Genomic DNA, 19058 nt, shown 5'->3' with positions numbered 1-19058 from the left:
GGAGGACCTAAGCACTGTCAGTTTCACTGCTGCCTTCCCCTTCCTGCTGTGGGAGCCTTCATTCTGGCTTTACCACACTTCCAAAACGAAAGCAGTGTTGGTTCATGACTGCTCCCCTCCTGCAGCCCAGCAGCTGGTGAGACTGCTGCACTGGGGCCTGGACAGACACACCTGGGGCACCGCCCCATCACTGCCCCGCCCCTGTGGAGGATTTCCCTAACCAGGCAGCAGGCCTCAGGGACAGAGCAGGGATCTGTGGACAGACAGACAAGGGGTGCTTCCCAAGCTGGTTGGAACACTGCGAGGTCAGCCCCGGGATGGTGTGCAGGGCTGTGGAGATGGAAAGGATTCTCAGTGGGATGTGGGAAAGGCTGTGCTGTTGGTGCACTGGGGGTGCTGCGCTGCGCCCCTGCCAAGGTCCTCAAAGCAGCTCCTTCCTGAAGACACAGGATGCAGTGCCAAGGCCCCGAGGTGCAGGAACTGGAAGGTATTCAGGGAGCAGGGCTGGGGAGCAGGCACACATCCCAGCATGTGGGAAGCCCGTTGGGATGGAGAGGGGAGGGAAGAGAGGCCTCGGCGAGAGGCCAAGCAAGGGGTGGCCCCTGGCGCACTCGTCATGCATTACTGGAAACATCTGGCCTGGGATGTGGGGGCGTGCACTGGCTGCACACACATGTGTGCACAAGCACATGGGTGTGGGGAAACATACACACACATGTGTTTATGGGTACATGTGAATCAGTACATGTACCTACACCTGTGTACATGCATGCTCACGTGTGCCACATACCCATACATGTGTACATGTGTGCCCATATGTGCAAAGACACACAAACGCAGGCATGAACATTTGCACACACATGTAGATACCCCCAGACGTGTGTGTGCATGTGGATGTTAGCATGTACAACTGCATGTGTACACACCCCTACCCACATAGGGATAAGTGTGCATACATACATGTGTGTACATGTGCCAGCAGCACACTTGCTGCAGCATGCACAGCACGGACATGCACACACAGCTGTGTGACACGCACGTGTGCAAGACACCCACACAACGCACACATGCACAACTGAGAGTGACTTCACACATCTTGGCTGGAGCCTGCGGCCATCCTGCTGCCCGGGGTTGCCATGGCACTGTGCCCTGGCAGTGTGTGCACGCTGTGTGTGGCGGTTCCCCTGTGTGTGAAAACGCGTGTGGCAGGGATATGTGTGTGCGCGGGGATGCGTGTGTGCCCAGGGGGTGCCTCTGTGTGACCATACCTCCCATGTACCTTCACATGCACCACACGCCCGTGCAAGCCTGCATATGCCCCTCCAAGCCCACATGCCTGTGGGATACCGATGGCTGTGTGTGCCAAGTATGCCATGTGCGTGCCCGAGTGCGCCAAGTGCAGAGTGCCCGTGCATGTCCATGCGTGCAGCACGCCCGTGTGTGCCGCGTGTAGCCGTGTGCCCACGCGTGTGTGTGTGCCATAGGCAGCCCGCTCTCCCGCCGTACCCCGTGCGCTCTCGCCCTCCGCGGTGCCCGCGGTGCCCCCGGTGCGGCGAGGCGCGGTGCTGCGAGGCGGGGCGCGGGGAGCGCGGCGAAGCGGGGGGCGGAGCACGGCGGCGGGGGCGAGAGGCGGCGCCAGCCCCCACCGACCTCCAAACTTTCATTAACTCGGCAGCACCGGCGGCGGCGGCGGTTCCGGGCCTGGCGGAACACCGGCACTGACACCGACACCGGGCTGGGCGCGGCGGAGCGGCGCACCCGCGGGCCCACCCGGCGCGGCGGGAGGGGCCGGGCGTCGGCATGGGCACGGTAAGGGGCGCGCACCTCCGCCGGCACCGGGTGCCCGGCCCGTCCGGCAGCCGGAGCAGCGGCGGGGATGGGACGGGAGGAGGAGTGGGTTGGCTGCCGAGCAGGGATGAGAAGGGGACGAGGGCGGCGAGGGCCTCCGGAGCGGCGGGGTCGGGGACATCGGTGGCGGCACCGGGAGCGGCCACCCGTCAGGATGGTGTCGGGAGCGGAAGAGCGGGATAACGGGATGCGGGGCGGTCCGGCATCTGTTGCTCTCGCGGCGCGGCGGCGCGGTGCCGGCGGAGCGCGGGGGTGCGGCGCGCAGTGCGGGACCACCGCCGCCGCTCCCAGAACGGCGCCGGGCACCGGGGCGGCCCGGCTCGGTGACGGGCCGGGGGGGTTGGCGGTAATTTTCCACGGGCATGTGCCGGGGCGGGGCGGCGGAGCAGTCACCACGTGGCGGCTGATGTAACCGGGCCCCCCCGCCACCGTACTGCACCGGGCGGCGGCGGCGGCGGGAGGGAGCCGTGCGGCGGGCGCTGCCCGCGGGGCCGCCGCCGGAGCCGCCCCCGCGGGGCGGGAGGGGAGCATGGCGGCGGCAGGCCGGCTCGCTTCCCGCCTTCCGCGGCACCGGGGAGGCCCGGTTGCTGTGGGCCCGGCGGATGCTGGCGGAAGAAATGGCCTCGCAGGTGGCAGCGGCTGCACCGGTGCACCGGGCCGCCCTCCCGCCGGGCGAGAAGGGACGGGGGCCCGCTCCATCCTTCGGTCGGACATCCGTGGCCTTCTGCTGGGTGCCGTGCGCTGCGTCCCCGAGCCGAGGTGTGACATGCTGTACGGGAGCCCCTGTGGGTGCCCAGTTGTCCCCATTTCCAGGTGTTGTCACCTGTGCCGGCTCTAGGTACGAGCTGCGCTGCCCTCTGGTCCGTCACGGCATCGCGCAGCTGTGGGAGAGCCACCCCGTGGCACCAGTGCTTTGCAACCTCGTCCCTGCTGGGCTGTCCCAGGGGATGATGCAGCCTCCGACATCCTTGCATCCGTCCCATTGCCACACCACCCCTGGCTTCCCGCTCGAGCCCTGTCAGGCTGGGAGCCAATGCCAGCGGCACCTGCGGTGCTCATGGAGGCTTATCAGCACCTGGCAGACCCCGAGGGGAGTGGCAGCCGTCCGGCCCCTTGGGCACTCCCCCTTCCCAGGGCACGGAACTAGTTCCCGGTGTGAATTCAGGGCCGCAGGAGGGCGGGCAGCTTTTGGCTGGCTGGCGGTAGGTGTGTGATGAGGAGGAGGTCTGCCAACTGAGCCTGCACCTCCCACCTTTGAGAGGTCCCTGTGCCATGCGAGGAGCCCGGTTTGTGGCAGTAATGACATGTCAGCTCCCCTGGAAATGCAGGCGCTGCCGAGGAGGGCATTGTCAGTGAGGTGCAGCATCTGCGGTATCTGCCCGCAGCAGCCTGTCTGCGCTGGAGGGGCTGGGGGCTCACGCCACAGCCCCTGCATTCCTGCCCTTATCTACACTGCCCAAGCGCCTTCCTTATGTCTTAAGGTCTCTGCTGATTGCTTCAGAGTCATGGCAACCTGGGGATAGGCCCTGGGGTGTTTGACTGCTGCTGGTGGTGGTCGGAGACCCTCAGTGCGGGTCAGGGGTCCTTCTTCAGCCAACAAGGGTACTGAGCACTGGTGTGGGATCTGCAAACACCAGCGCTTGTTGCACAGACAATCAAACCGGTGTTTTGCAAGAGCGTCTGTCCCTTCCAGTGAGGTCAGGCCTCAGTGTTCCCCTGGGGCCTCCGGCAGCCCCAGGCTGGGGCGGGGTGAGGGCCAGGGAGACAGATGCCCGTGCCCGTGCACTGTCCAGCAGCACCTGGCACCCGGCAGAGCCCAGCGGCTCGGCCCCCCTGCGCTGCACGTGCATGCGATGCACCGGGGCAGAAGGCAATCGTTTCCCATCTGTGTCCTGCGCGGCAGCTGAGCCCTGCGCTGGCCCCGCTCTGCGCCCAGTCCCGGCGCTGTCGTGTGCTGCAGCCACTTCAGCTTCATCTCTCGCTGGGGGAGAGCTCAAGGGGCCCCCACTCCTGCCCGCGGCCCCTGACGCCCACCTGCCGGGGGGCCAGCAGCCAGCTGGCCGCAAGGTCGTCTGTCCACACCGGGTAAATCTTTAACTGCTTCTTGGGAAACACCTGGGAGCCGCCGCTCGTGTGGGTGCCAGGGGGTTCAGAGACGCTGCAGGGGCTGGGAGCCAGCAGCAGGAGACCCCGCCGCTTGCCCACCCTGCCCCAGGCACCGCGTCCTCCGCCAGGAGTCCTGCTACCCAGCGGGCAGGTAGAGCGGAGCAACCTGCCTGGCACAGCCCCCCAGTTCCTGGAGGGAGGGGGAGGCCTGGGGTGGGGATGTGCCCACCCCACCAGTCACATCTCTCTTGGTGTCTTCTCCCCTCTGCCCAGCTCGCTCTGCCGGTGGATTGAAGGACACTAGTGCTGGTGCCGCAGCCAGCGTGACAGAGAGCAGGCAGGCACGGGACCCTGCACGGGACCAGCACCGTGCTCCAGCCTCCAGGAATGGCCGATAAGTGCAGCGAGGGGCTGCTGGTAAGTGCAGGGGTATGGGGAGCGGGCTGGTGTGCACCACTGCCTTGGGGACCAGAGAGCCTGGCACAGGCAGCAAGACGCTGAGGCTGTCGTAGGGCTTGGTGTGCCCTCCTGGGTTTTCCAGTTGGGGTTGTGGCACCATGGTGCTCTCCCAGCACGATGATTTTTGGGCTGATGCTCTCTCTCCATGAGCCTGTTGCCTGTGGGGCTCTTCGGGTGTGGTGTCTCGTTGTGCCTGGAGATGCTATCGCCTGTTTTCAGGCACCCTGCCCAGCATTATCACCCACCCCAGCTCTGCAGGCAGGCAATTCTACAGCCTGCTGTTCAGCAAAGGGTGCAGGTGTTCCTCCAAGCCAGGTGCCCCCAGGGGGCATATTGTGGGTGCTTCACCCAGTGGGCTCTCTGAGGATGGTGCAATGGCAGAGGAAGGTTTCTCTGGGCACCGCTGTAGTGCCTGATTTTCCATCCTCACGAGCAGTGTGTTGCAGGGTGCTGTGTACTTGCCTGTGCCAGGGGTGGATTTGGTGTTCTGGGCAGATGTGGGATGTGCCCGCTGCATGTCTTTGTTGGAAGGCTGTGATGGCCCCATGCTTGTGGCAGCTCAGGTTCCTGTGACAGGATGCTGTGCTGCCTTGGGCAGGTGAGCCCCCAGGCTAGGCTTGGCGGTTTCTCTTTTTCCCAAAGGATAGGAGCTGAATGCTGAGATTGACACGGTCACCGGGCCCTCCCCTTCCCGGGGGGCTTCCTGAAATAGCTGCACACTCCAGCTGGAGGGCTGGGAGCCAGGGTTTGCCTGGGAAGCCAAGAGCCGGGGAGCGGCATGCTCCAGCAAGTGCTTCCAGCATGCACACAGTTCCTCTGCTTGTGTGTCCCAGCGTGGCCCCGCCGGCTGTGCCTGCAGCAGGGAGCCCAGCGCCCATCCTGCCCCCAACAGAGGAGGGTTTGGGGCAGCTGGTGGGATAGGAAGGCAGATTTCTTCTGGACAAGCCCTGGGCTGGTAACAGGCAGGTGCTGAGGATATATGTGGGCACAGTCAGGGGTCTGTCATGGGGACACACTTCGGCACATGGCTTTCACCATGGCTGTTGATGTTTTCTTGCAATGACCAGAGCAGTCAGCATCGCGCTAGGGCGAGGGCTGAGCCTGACGCCCATCTCAGGAGCCAGCCATTGGAGAGCCCACCCACTCCCCATAAATCTTTAACCTGCTTCTCAGAAGTACCTGACCAGCCCACCCCAGGGCCAGGGTGTCACATGCAACAGAACCTGACACGTGTTGTGTTGGCCGCCCTGGCTCTCAGACCTCTTCCTGGGCCTCCCCTGGTTGCAGGGTGCAAGGATACCACTGCACAGGGCATTGTGCTATGGGGTGTATGGGGAGAAGGGTAGGTTCCTGTGAGAGCATCCCTGCTCCTGAAGTATCCCCGTTCCCACATCCTGTGAGCACCAGGAGGAGCTGCAGTGGGCCAGGTTCTGACCACTGAGCTGCCTGAGGCCCTGGGAAAGGAACACAATCTCCTTGGCCTGCCTCCAGGGCCCTGCCAGTAACCTCGTAAAGTTTGGTCCCTGCCTGTCCTCTCATCCCTCCCTGCAGCTCCCAGTCCAGCCAGGCTCTCACCATGCAACCCCTGCCCAGCATTGTTTGCAGTGCCTGGGGCTGGACAGGTTTACAGTGCCTGCTGTGCCCCACCTGGGGAGGGACAGAGCTGATGGAGGCAGCAGGTGGGTGACGTGCAGCTGTGCCTCAGTTTCCCCACCTGTCACCTGAGGCCTGGAGAACAAGGCTGATGTGTACTGCTTTTGCAGGATCTGTGGTTTTGGGTGCCTCTGTGAAGTTCTGAATGCTTCCTCCAGAGCAGGAGGCAGTTGGGAGGGGCTGTGCCCGCCCTGCTACTCCCAACCCCCAGAAACGCTCTGATTGCAGATACCCAGCAGAGTGTGGGACAGCTCCAGGGGCTGGATCGGTCCCTGTGTAGCTGGGCAGAGGGGCTCCCTGCGAGCCACAGGGGAGGGTCTGGCTGTCTCTCCCTCCCAGGCCTTTAAGGACGTTTTGTTTTGTTGTCCTCGGAGTGCTTTGCTCAGACTCCAACATTGCCAGTGGCTCCTGACTCCTGGGGCTGCCTTGCTGGCACGGCCAGGCAGCCTTTGGCTGCAGCCTGACCAGCTCAGGTAGGTTCCTGCTGCCACCCAAGAGCACCCTGAGCACACACTGGGGCTGCTCCCCCTGCACTGCCGGGGGAAGGGCTGGGGGGTCCCTGCCCGTTGCAGACACCCCCAGCGGCGCGGTGCCACTGACCAGCGGCAGGAGCTGCGGAAGTGGCTTTTGGCTGCGGGAGCCCTTCCCGGAATACCAAGGGGCAGGGATGGGGGGGCTGGCGGGGGATTTTTCTGCCTGAACGCCCCGGGAGAATCATGTCTGCCCTGGTAGAATGGGGCCGGAGAAAGGCAGCCCTGTCGGGAAGCACTCGGCTAGGCGATAGTGGCACTGGGACAGGTCCCTAGGCATCGTTCCTACCCCAGTCACCCTGCAGCCGTTGCAGGGGCTGGAAGACCTCTGGACCACCCCCAATGCACCCATCCTCCCCTGTCACTCTTGTTCAGCACCAGGAGCCAGCCAGGTTGGGGACCAGAATGCCAGGCTAGGTGAGGATCCTTTGTTTCTAGCAGTGTGCCTCCATGCAGCTGGCTGTCCCCTCTGTCTACTGGCTGGGCTGCCAGGGAAGCAGCACTTTGCTCCCACAGGGACAAGGCTGGCAGAGGGTCTGGCATCCCCAGGACAGGGCGGTGGATCCTGCTGTGATGTGCTCAGGCTGCTCTAAGGGGCAGGGGATGCAACATGCCCAGGGCAAAACATGGTGCTGGCACACAGGTGGCCCACGCAAAGTGTTGCAGCTGAACTGGGTCATGGAGGGGTGCTCACAAGGTGCCCACACACCTTGCAGGCTATCTGGGCACAGAGCTGCCTGGCTGTGTGTAGGGCAGGACTGGGCTGGGGTCACTGGGGCTGGCACAGCATGAGGTGACTCTTGGCTTGCACATTTTGGGGGAGCATGGTTGGGTGCTGCCATCCCATGGGTGATGCATGTCCCAGGCTACTCCCAAGCTACTGGGTGGCTGGTGCAGGAGGGGACAGCAACAAGCCCTGGGTGCTGGCATGTGGGAGGTGGAGTGCCCACCCCGCACACGTGTGCTGTTCACGTGTGCGCCCTCGGCCGCTGCTGCCGGACCCCAGATGGTCGCCCGAAAGCGCCGCCCGTCCCCCCGCCCTCCGCGCGCCATCATGCCTCGCTGCCGCCTTGGCCGCGCTCCCCAGCCGGGACACGGGGCTGGCAGCAGCTGGGGCACCCCGAGCCTGGCTGCAGGGCACCCTCTGCCCGGCCTCCTGTGGGACACAGCACCCCACCAGGGTCCCACCTCGCACTGCACAGGGGTGAGCAGGGAGGCTGTGGGGTGCCTGGGCAGTGAAGGGGTCGTGGCACAGCCCTCCTGCCAGCCAGATGGTCCCCCTGGGGGCAGTGACCTTGTGAGGGTTGCCATGGAGGCCCATGATGTCACCAACAATATGACGTTGAGTGAAGTAGCATGGCACCAGGCTGGGGATGTGCCAGCAGAACGGCTTGTCCCTGTGTCCCTATCCCCAAGCAGGGCTGTGCCCTGTTCCTGCAGCCCTTGGATGCCCAGGGTTGGGATTGGGCTGCAGGGCCAAGCTGCTGTGTGGATGATGGGTGTAGGGGCGGGAATGCATGTGTGGGGCTCGGGATGTTGAGGCATGGAAACAGGGGGCTCTGAGGGAATGTCATCCTCTGCTATGCTCCAAGAGCAGCTCCTGGCCCCGACCAGACGGGCAGCGGTGCCCGCAGGGAGGGCAGTGCTGCCCACTGGAGCATGCAGTGCTGTGAGCAGCTGGACCCCGCTAATGAGGCCTCATTAAGTGGGACAGGGCTGAGCCCGCTGTGCAGCCTGCTCTGCCTTGCCTTGCCTTGCCTACCGAGCCAGGGAGGGCACCTGGTTTGTGGGGGTACAGCTCGTGGGGGGTAGCAGAGCCCTGCAGTGCCTGCGGGCGGGCCGGGCAGGCATGGTGCCAGGGCAGGTGGCATGGTGGGGTGCCGGTGCTGCATCAGGGCGGGCAACAGGGGGCCGAGCCTGGCTGGGAGGCAAGGGGGGAGCGGTGCCAAGCGCTGGAGGCAGTGGGCGGGGGAAGGCGGGAGGGCGGGTGGCTGCTGCTGCGCCGGAGCCCGAGGTGCCAATGAAGCTGGGGACTCCCGGAGCCGTCCAGCCTGGGCCCCCGGATGGCAGCTGCGAGCAGCCAGGCCCCCTCGGACCCTCTCAGCAGGTCAGTGGGCAGGTGAGAGCAGCGTCTGGGGGGCAGAGTGGGCGGCGGACCGAGCGGAGTGGTGGCCATGCCAGTGCTGTCCCCCCACCACTCAGAAACCCTTTGCACTGTCTTTGGGGTGGTGGCTCTGCAGGGGGGAGCTGAGGCTGTAGATTTGTGCCATGGCATGCTGGAGAGGTACCCCCATGCCCTACAGCCTTTGATGTGGGGTGCTCCAGGGAGGGAGGGGAGAGTATGGCACCAAACCCCTCCATGGCCTCAGCTGTGTTGGGAGCACGAGGAGATTGCCTGACAGTTGTGTTTGTTATCCCTGGAATCTACTGATTCTGCAGAAAGGGTGCACAGCACCTGGGTTGCAACTCAGTGCTGCAGGGGCAGAGTGTAGCAAAGATCCTCCTTGTCCCCCCCATCCCCTGTTCCCTGTCATGGGCATCAGTGAGCAATGTCAAAGTTTGCCCCATTTTCCCTGTGGCACCCCAGGGCAGTACTGGTGGCTCACAGAGCAGGCTCAGGGCTGTCCCTGGGGCTGGACAGCCCTCAGCAATGAGGGGTGGTGAAGGCAGTGTAATATTCCTGGGAGGTCCTGCGGTTTGGGCGTGCCCCTCATCACTGCATTACCCCAGCCCTGGGACTGTCCCCAGCGCCGTGCCAGATGCCTTTTCTCCCACAACATGTCTCTGCTGCAGTGGGACAGGGGCAAACATGGGGCTGAGCAGCAAAGAGAGAGGGTAGGGAGAGTTAGGATGTGCTGGTGAGGCTGGCAGAGTCAGGATGCGCAGGGCACAGTGATCTCAGATGCAGGGATGACACTTGTGGGTTCATACCCCAAGCACCAGGGACAAGGAGTGCAGGGCCTGATTATAGGGCCCCCAGCACCCAGCATCAGTTGACAGTCAGCAAGGGTACCCAGGACACCCTCTCTAAGTGACCCCATCCCTCCATCCCTTGGGACTCTCACCTCAGGCTGGGGTTCATCTGCCTCCAACATCCTGCGCCCCTCTTTCTTGCCCTGGAAGAGCCACTACTGTGGAAATTATGTAATTGGTGTATTTTTCAATCTTCCAGCAGACCCTGCCTAAAACAGCCGTGAGTTTGTTGCCATCGCCATGGCAATGAGCAATGACATCAGGCTGATGACATCAGGGGTACTGGTACCCTCTGCTGGCATTGCAGGAGCAGCCCTGACAGCCCTCGAGATGGAGGCTGCAGGGCACCCTCTGGAGAGATTGGGGGTCCCTCACTGGTTAATGGGGGGTGGATAAGGTTTGTGCCCCACAGAGGGCTGGGTTGGCATACTCCCATGTAGACAGTTTGAATGGGGGAAAAAAGAAGAGGGGGTTCATGCTGGAGATACCTCCCTTGAGGACATCCCTTTCCGGGAGAGACCCTGCCACCATCACAAGCTCACCAGCCATAAATCAGGGGCCCTTAGGGAAGTGGGGCGCATCCGGGCACCCCAGCCAAGCTGTCATTGTGTGAGTCGATGCTGCTTAGCATGAGAAAGACCTTGGTGCCAGGCAGGGTGATGGATGATGCCTGCTTTGCTGGGCTGGGGAAGTTTTGGCCGTGATGTATGGGGGGTTCCCTGGGGAAGGGGGAAGAAGGATGCCCTGAGCACCCCGAACGTCCCCTTTTGGGATGTTTTGGACATTCCCTTTTGGAACTTCCCTTCTGGAGACATTTGGGGTGCCTGGGGCATCCTTCCTCCTCCCTGATGTTATCACCCAAGCCAGGCATGCTTTGAAGCTGCATTGGGTTACATGCACAGAAAATCTGGGGCCTGGAAGCAGGACCTGGTCCCTCCAGAGACTGCACTGTTGCTGGGTGGCCGCTCTCCCTTTGCATTCCAGCTCTGTCCCATTCCCATAGCAGGGAAAGGGGGGGAGTTTCATCTTCCCAGATGTCTGGGTTCTCTCTATCAACCTCCTTTTTTTACCATGTGGGGTTGGGAGGGTGGTTAATGAGTGTAAAAGACAGGATGACCTTCCTAGATTTGGGGAGGGGGGGTGTAGCGAGCTGATGGGTGAGCATGCAAGTGTTTGCGCACGTGTGCTCGCTTGTGCATGCATGGACACACATGTGGCTGCCCCTTATTGGGGACAAGTGCACCAAAGCCCAGTGCTGCAGGAAAGGAGGAGGGAGCAGCACAGGCCTGGCAGTTTCATTGCACTGGTGCCAAGCAACTCAAATTTGGGATGCTCCGTGAGGCTTGGGAGTGAAGGCAGGGTCACCTGAGCAGAGCGATGGCTTGGAACAGGGATGAGGTCCCCCGTGGGCACCAGGGCTCCTGGCTGAACTGGGGCCATAGAGTGTTTCTGGTCTCCTCACCAGACCCTTGGTCAGGGAGGCTGGAGCACTGCCCTCACTCCTGCTGGCTGTGCTGCTCATTAGGAGCCTCGTTAGTGCGAGCAGCTTAATCGGAGGCTTCCCGATCGGATCAGTCTGCTCGAGTGGGCAGTGTGCCCTGGCATGGGGACACTGCCAGCGTCCTGTCCCCTGCTTTGGGGACCTCTGACTCCTGCTCTTGCACAGCACCCCACAATAAGACCCTCTGCTGGGAGGGAGGTCCCGCAGCACCTGGAGCTGCCGTGAGCTGGTTCCTGACGTTGGCTCACAGAGTGGGGTGGGGGCACGCCGGTTCCTGGCTGGGCAGGGCAGGTATTGCCCCCGCACCCCTGCCCCGAGTGCCCTGCGCTGCCCGGCCTGCGCTGCTCCCCCCGCGGCCCGCGGCGCGTGCGGGCCCCGCTCAGCAGATGGCTTTGTTTGGCAGCGCCGTGCCGGAGTCGCTGGGCATCACGTCCCGCCTGTGCCGCCCTAATCAAATGACACGGTTAGGTGCACCGCGCCTGCTGCCCGCCCCGCCGGCCTGAGCAGATCCAAAGTGACGGCTCCCGGTTGTGCCCGCTCGCTGCCGGCCTCAGCCGTTGTGGGGGCAGCTGGGGCAGAGGCAGGAGGTGGGCATGGGCGCTGGGGTGTCCGTGGTGCTGAGACCAGTGCTGTGGACTTCCAACAGGCTCCCAGGGCTGCTGCCCCCTGTGCTGCTCCTGTAGGAGCATGGATGCTGTGGGACTATGGACTGGCAGCCAGCACCCTCGCCCCATGCACCCATCCATCACCTGGCCTCAGGTGGGGAGGGCTCGGGGCACCTCTGCATTGCAAAATGCCATCTGCCCTCAGTCTAACGTGCCAGAGCTCCACAGCGTCCATGCAGGACGTTAGTACGACCCCAGGGCTGTGCTGGGGCAGAGCCATGGGGTGATGGGTGCCATCCCTGCTGCGGTGACAGGCACTCATCAGCTTTGTTGTTGTCGTCCTTGGTGTGAGCTCACATTGTGTGGCAGTGTCACAAAGCGCCCTTTCTTGCCCCCTTCTGCCCCCCCGCCCCCCCAGTCCCCTGCTATGAGAGACAACTGGGCACTGGGGCTGCCCACCCAAGGGACCCAACTGCATGGGACCCCTGTGAGCTGCCCCAAGCAGGGTGCCCTTGCTTAGTGCTGAGCTGGCAGCAGGACCCTGGCTGAAGCAGGTTGCTTTTTCCAGGCCCCTGCCAGCTCCAGCCATTGAGAGGGGCTTCTGCTTCAACCCGGGGGTCCCGCAGCTTCCCTCCCAGTCGTGGGCAGTGGCCACCCAGCAGGACCTCTCTCCCTGGGCGCAGGGAGGGGGGGCACGAGAACAGAGGCCCCTTTGTGCTCTGGCGCCTGGATCTGCTTTGTATGAGTTGCAGGCTCTCCCTTTGCTGCAGCCGGGCTCTGGGCAGAGCCATTCATGGGGGGGGCCCACACCGCTGCCCTCCCCCTCCTTGGCACTGCCTGTGCGTGGCGGGCGGCGGGGACAGGCAGGGGGGCGGCATGGGGAAGGATGCCGGGGACCTCCCAGTCCCGCTCGGCGGCTGTCACCCTTCCAATGGGGCCAGCAGGGGGGTCCCCAATTGACACATCCCATGGCATCTCTCCGCAGAATGGCACCGTGCCCGGGGAGCAGGGCAAGCAGGAGAAGAGCGTCAAGCGCGGCAACTGGGGCAACCAGATCGAGTTTGTGCTGACCAGCGTGGGCTATGCTGTGGGCCTGGGCAACGTCTGGCGCTTCCCATACCTCTGCTACCGCAATGGGGGAGGTGGGTGTCGGGGCCAGGGGAGGGGGCTTCCTCTGGGCAGGTGTGGGGTGTGCACCCCGGCCCTGCATGGTATTTCATGGGCTAAATGCAGGGTGTGGGAAGAACAGTCGTGCCTGTGGTTAGTGCTCACTCATCCTCTGGTTCCTGCTCACCAGGTGCCTTCATGTTCCCCTATTTCATCATGCTGGTGTTCTGCGGTATCCCCCTCTTCTTCATGGAGCTCTCCTTTGGGCAGTTTGCCAGCCAGGGTTGCCTTGGCGTCTGGAGGGTCAGCCCCATGTTCAAAGGTAAGGAGTTGCCTGTCCGTACTGGCACAGGCCAGCATGGGACACCTGCTGTCACAGTGCCCAGCTGCTGGAATGACCCTCACACACCACGGGGTGCATGCACACCTCTGGCACATCACACGGCCCAGTGCAGGCACCTGCAGCTTGTGCAGACCTGCACACACATGCCCTGTGCATAGATCACAGTCTGCATTGCACTGGTCCCCTGTGCCCATTCCCCCCCTGGCTACGCTGCCCTGCACAGCTGCCTGGCATCCCTTGCACGCATTACACGTGCCCCTGCACACGCGCTGCATCTCCTGCGCAAACCCTGGCCCTGCGCTGGCATCCACTGCAGGCATTACACACACATCCCTGCATATGCCACACGTGTCCCCAGCACATCACTCTTGCAGAGGCCACTCGGGTCCCCTGAACACACTGTGGCATGTCCAGCTGTGTGGATGCTTCTGCAGTCGTCTCCCTGGACCATAGGTAGCAGGTGCTGTTGCCACATGCTTGCCCTGCCATGGCTGGACCCTGCTCCAGGTGCATCTCCTGGCCTACCAGTGTGCTCCCCTGCTGCTGCCTCCCCTGGCCCACACCTCCTGCAGGCTGCCTGCCAGGTGACATGCCCACAATGTCATGTCTGAGTGCAAGCAGCCCATGCACCCATGCCCTGCACAGTGGCATGCTGAGCCTGGGGTGCACTTCCCTGTGCTCATGTGACCTGTCACATGCCACCAGATAACTGCAGGCCTAAAGTCACCGTAGCCAGGAGTGACCCCCCACCCAGTTGTTCTCTCGGGCTGCAGACCCCAAGGGTTTGCCTGGATCCTGTATGCATTGCCATGTGTCCCAGGGGACCCTCAGCACCACTAGGATCATTTGGAGGTAGAGGATCCCAGGCACAGTGCTCCTCACACCTGTGGCAAAGCCAGGCCCTGAGCTGCAGCTTGGCTGCAAGGCTGCTGAAAGCATGGCATGCAGCCCACTCCTCCCGTGCCACAACCCCGGTGCTGTGCGCCGTGCCCGTGCCGCCGCACCCTGCCGCTCACCCCTCCCCGGTGCTGTTCCCAGGCGTGGGCTACGGGATGATGGTGGTGTCCACATACATCGGGATCTACTACAACGTGGTGATCTGTATTGCCTTCTACTACTTCTTTGTGTCCATGACGCGCGTGCTGCCCTGGACGTACTGCAGCAACCCCTGGAACACGCCCGACTGCGTGGGGGTGCTGGACGGGAACCTCTCCAGCCGGGCTGCCCTCAACATCAGCCAGCTCCTCAACACCACACAGAAGCGCACCAGCCCCAGCGAGGAGTACTGGAGGTACCAGGGCCTGGGCTCAGGGATGGGGGAGGTGGGGATGGCTGGGCCCCACTGACGCTGCTGCCCCCTCCCCATACAGGAGGTATGTGCTGAACCTGTCGGATGACATCGGCAACCTGGGCGAGGTTCGGCTGCCCCTCCTGGGCTGCCTTGGTGTCTCCTGGGTCGTTGTCTTCCTCTGCCTCATCAAGGGCGTGAAATCCTCGGGGAAGGTACCTGTGTGCTCCCTCTCTGGGCCCCTCCTGGGGGTGTGGGCGTGCCTTCAGGATAGATGGCCATGTCCCCTCTAGGCATAGCCCCACCCCTACTGCGACTGAACCTCCCATTGTGGACATTCCCAGAATCCTTTCTGGGCGCAACTCCTCTTTTAGCATTGTCCCTGCCCTCTATGTGCTCCTCCCACTCTGGGAAAGGCCACACCCCTGTGACCTGGCCGCATCTCTTCTGGACACAGCTCCTCCCATGCGGCCATGGTCTCACCTCCTTCAGGACAGTCCCTTCTCTGGACCATATCCTCTCCTCCTGGTCTGTCTCTCCACACTCTGGACCATAACCCCAGTCCACAGCCACACCTTAGCCATACCTGCCTGTGTCCCCAGCCCTGCCCCCATCCCCTCTCACTGAGGTGCTGCCCCACAGGTGGTGTATTTCACTGCCACCTTCCCCTACGTGGTGCTCACCATCCTCTTCGTGCGTGGCATCACACTGGAGGGGGCTGTCACTGGCATCATGTACTACCTGACACCCCAGTGGGACAAGATCCTCAATGCCAAGGTGAGCAGGGATGAAGGGTGGCAGGCAGCCAGGGCTGAGGGGGCTGGGGGCACAGCACTGACAATCCCACTGCCACAGGTGTGGGGTGACGCGGCCTCACAGATCTTCTACTCGTTGGGCTGTGCCTGGGGCGGGCTCATCACCATGGCTTCCTACAACAAGTTCAACAACAACTGTTACCGGTGAGTGCCCGACCACAGTCCCCCAGCCCTGCCACCGCCCTCGTGTCCACTGCCAACACTGTCCTCTTCCCACAGGGACAGCATCATCATCAGCATCACCAACTGTGCTACCAGCGTCTATGCTGGCTTCGTCATCTTCTCCATCCTGGGCTTCATGGCCAACCACCTGGGTGTGGATGTCTCCAAGGTGGCTGACCACGGGCCAGGCCTGGCCTTCGTCGCCTATCCTGAGGCCCTCACCTTGCTCCCGATCTCACCACTGTGGTCCATTCTCTTCTTCTTTATGCTCATCCTCCTGGGGCTGGGTACACAGGTAGGTCATGGTGGGGCCAGCATGTTCAGATGGGGTGCTGTGGTGGGGCCAAGGTGGTGACATGCTGCCCCCTCTGCCCCGTGTAGTTCTGCCTGCTGGAGACTCTGGTCACGGCCATTGTGGATGAGGTGGGCAATGAGTGGATCATCCGCAAAAAGACCTTTGTAACGCTGGGAGTGGCTGTGGCTGGCTTCCTGCTGGGCGTCCCGCTCACCACGCAGGTACGTGATCATGGGACTGTTGCCACGGGGTGCCATTGCCATGGCCACTTTCAGCAGCCACTTCCACTTTGTTGCCACTGTGATGGTACTGACAGACAGGGCCTGGTCTCGCCATGCCAACACTGGGGAGGGTACCCAGAATTGTCTCCATGCTGACTCCGGCATGAGGCATTGCTGTGCCAGCTGTGGTGTCCCAGCTGTGCGTTGCCAGCACAGTCAGTGTGGTGTGCTGGTGCCCTGCCAGCAGCGGTGGTACTGCAGGGCAGCTGTGCCAATGTGTCTGTCTTCCAGGCCGGCATCTACTGGCTCCTGCTAATGGACAACTACGCCGCCAGCTTCTCCCTGGTGGTCATCTCCTGCATCATGTGTGTGGCCATCATGTACATCTATGGTAGGTGCAGCTGCCTGCAGCCAATCGGATGGTAGGGCTGATCCAGCCAGCCAATGGGGAAGGGTTTGCCCCAACAGCTAGCCAATCAGCAGGTTGCTCTGTGTTACATAGGGGAGGCTGTTGCCCAGTCAGGAGCTGCAGCCTCGGGAGGCCCATGGGTCCCGCCCGATGGCGCTGGTGCTGGAGCTGGGTGGGCGCTGAGGCAGCTCAGGTCACCACCAGGGCTGATGGTCACTTTTCTCCCCAGGGCACCGCAACTACTTCAAGGACATTGAGATGATGCTGGGATTTCCCCCCCCACTCTTCTTCCAGATCTGCTGGCGCTTCATCTCACCTGCCATCATATTTGTGAGCATCACAAGCATGAGGCCTTGGGCTGTGGGAGGAGGGAGTGAGGAGTTCACCTAGACATGGCACTCCCTGGAGAGGAGGGTGCTGGGCTCAGGAGACCAGCAATAGGGTAGAGCAGGGAAGTTGTGGGGGTACAGAGCAATCTGGCTGCTCCCCACTGGCTGATCCTGCCTATCCCTTCCCAGTTCATCCTGGTCTTCACAGTGATCCAGTACCGGCCCATCTCCTACAACGACTATGTCTACCCTACCTGGGCCATCAGCATCGGCTTCCTCATGGCGCTCTCTTCCGTCATCTGCATTCCCATCTACGCCATCTACAAAGTGTGCCGTTCTGAGGGGGACACACTGCTTGAGGTGGGTGGCCAGGGGCTACCCCCCTTTGTCTATGTCCCTGGGGCTGCCATCAAGGCTGTCCCTGACCTCACTGGAGCTGTCAGCAGTGGCTGTGTGCAGACAGCGTGCATAAGGCACCACGTTTGCGTGCCTTTGGAAGCTGCTGGCATGTTGCTGCAGACTGGTGCAGGGGAGCATGGTGGGTGCTAACCTTGCCTCCATCCTCTCCCTTTCTAGCGCTTGAAAAATGCTACCAAGGCAAGCAAGGACTGGGGCCCAGCTCTGCCAGAGCACCGCAGCGGGCGCTACGCCCCGGCGTTCAGCCCGTCCACCGAGTCCCACCTGGAGGTGCAGCCCCTGCAGCCAGAGAAGGGCCAGAGTGAGGCAGCGGCTGCATCCCCCGTGCAGGGCAGCAATGGCTCAGCCCACAGCCAGGACTCCAGACTGTGACCCCCCACAATCCCCGCACCCCCTCTAACCCCTCTTGCACCTTCCGCTGGCGGAGCCTGGCTCCGGGCGCACCGGACCACGGGGGCTCTCAGCACCCATCCCCGAGACCCCCCCACCTCCTCGCCGGTTAACCCCTCCCACCCCTGCCCCCGTGGCGTTTGTTAACCCTCGTGTTTACGGTAACCTTTGTGCTCGACGCTGGGACAAGAGAGGAGGGGGCGCAGCCCCGGGAGGGCTGGGAGCCAGAGGCACTTTGCAGGAGCCTTGACCTGGGGGTATGCACAGGATGAGGGGGGTGGGATGCTTCCAGGCTCCCACCCCCCCTTCCCTAAGCCAGGCAGCCTGCCCTGCCATGGGGCACCCTCCTGACCTTGCCATGGGGTGGGACCAAGGTTGGGCACGCCAGTATTGCCTGCGGCCTGTGTGTGCACAAGGCCATCATGGGAGGGGTTGGCACTGCAGGGACCCCCAGCCTGGGTGCACACCCACTGTGGCTCAGAGCCTGCTGGGTGTGTCACACCCAGGGCTGCTGCCAGGCACGAGGCCAGCACAGGGAGATGGGGGCAAGCATGCTGCTTGCACCGGCAGGGGCATCTGATGGCACAAGACACAAGCACTTAGAGCACACGTGTGTATGTACACGTGTGTCCCTCACAGACACAGCATGGGCACAGATGTGGCGTACGTGAGCATGCACATATGCACAGTACGCCGGGGCTGTGCAGGCAGCGAGCTGGGATGCTCCCCTCCATGCACCCCTCCACCCTGTGGCCCCACTGGGGTCTGTGGGTGCCCTTCTGGGTGGCCAGGCATCGCCTACAAAGCTGGGCACAGCCACAAGCAGCATGGGCACAGCCCAGTGCTGCTGCCTGCCCCACAGTGGGGCAGGAGGCTGGGGGAGCACTAAAGCCTGGCCGGGGGGTCACCAGACAGGGATGAGGTCCAGCTCTCCCTGGCAGCCCCAGCACTGGCAGGGGAGGACCCTCCACGGTGCTAAGGGGGAGCAGGATGGACCGGCCTCCCCCAGCTGCTGCTTAGCAAGAGGTACCAGCGGAGACACGAAGGGCTGCACCAGCCCACTCGCTCCGAGCCATCTGGGGATGCTCAGTCCCCAGTCAGTATTAGTGGAACAGGATGCACTGGCAAAGGCCGGGGCGGTTTTAAATCTGTCTTCCAGCTCCAGCCAAAGGGCTTGGAGCTCTTGATTTGGGGGGGATGGGATGAGACCCTTCCTACCCCGCTTGCTCCCCTCCCAGCCGGTGCCCTGTGCTCCCTATGTTGCAGCCCCGAGGCTGGCACAGGGACACGGCACAGCTTGGCACGGTGGCGGGAGGCAGCGGGCGGCGAGCCCCAGCAGGATGTTCCAGCTCCCCGTCCCGAGCCCCCCGTCGTGCCGCGGCGAGGGGCGCAGGTTCCCGCATGGTGCCCGTGCCCTGCCCCTCGAGTCACGCCGCTACTCTTCACCTCTAATTGTTAGCAATAACGCGCGCGTCCCTGGGCAGCGCCGCCTGTGCCAGTGTCCCTGGGCAGCGCTGCCTGTGCCAGTGTCTCTCCTGGTGTAGAATTCTAAAGTATCCTAGATTTTAATGAGATTTATATTCCTGAAGTTGTGTCCTGCTGTGCCC

The 19058-nt window shown here is 63.0% G+C and overlaps 1 protein-coding gene across 3 annotated transcripts; it reads left to right on the top strand.

Moving 5' to 3' along the window:
* Positions 1–1743: 1743 nt before the first annotated feature.
* SLC6A9 (solute carrier family 6 member 9) lies at positions 1744–19039 on the top strand. 3 transcript variants are annotated; one of them, XM_054285973.1, is made up of 14 exons: positions 1744–1809; positions 4228–4371; positions 12661–12817; positions 12973–13104; positions 14164–14416; positions 14496–14628; positions 15056–15190; positions 15269–15372; positions 15448–15685; positions 15772–15906; positions 16198–16297; positions 16545–16645; positions 16834–17004; positions 17221–19039. In XM_054285973.1, exons 2-14 carry the CDS (start codon positions 4342–4344, stop codon positions 17431–17433), a joined length of 1902 nt encoding a protein of 633 aa, XP_054141948.1. In that variant the 5' UTR covers positions 1744–1809; positions 4228–4341; the 3' UTR covers positions 17434–19039. The 3 variants fall into 3 exon arrangements, with proteins under 3 accessions (XP_054141948.1, XP_054141947.1, XP_054141946.1); XM_054285972.1 differs by lacking the exons at positions 1744–1809; positions 4228–4371 and adding an exon at positions 8595–8703; XM_054285971.1 differs by lacking the exons at positions 1744–1809; positions 4228–4371 and adding an exon at positions 8595–8715.
* The last annotated feature ends 19 nt before the right edge of the window (positions 19040–19058 follow it).

The sequence above is a fragment of the Melozone crissalis genome, unplaced genomic scaffold, assembly GCF_028551555.1.
Source record: "Melozone crissalis strain CALT ecotype California unplaced genomic scaffold, PUWL_Pcris_2 ptg000045l_1, whole genome shotgun sequence".
NCBI lineage: Eukaryota > Metazoa > Chordata > Aves > Passeriformes > Passerellidae > Melozone > Melozone crissalis.
Note: the sequence above shows the minus strand (reverse complement) of the source record. Positions and strands in the feature narration are given on the sequence as shown.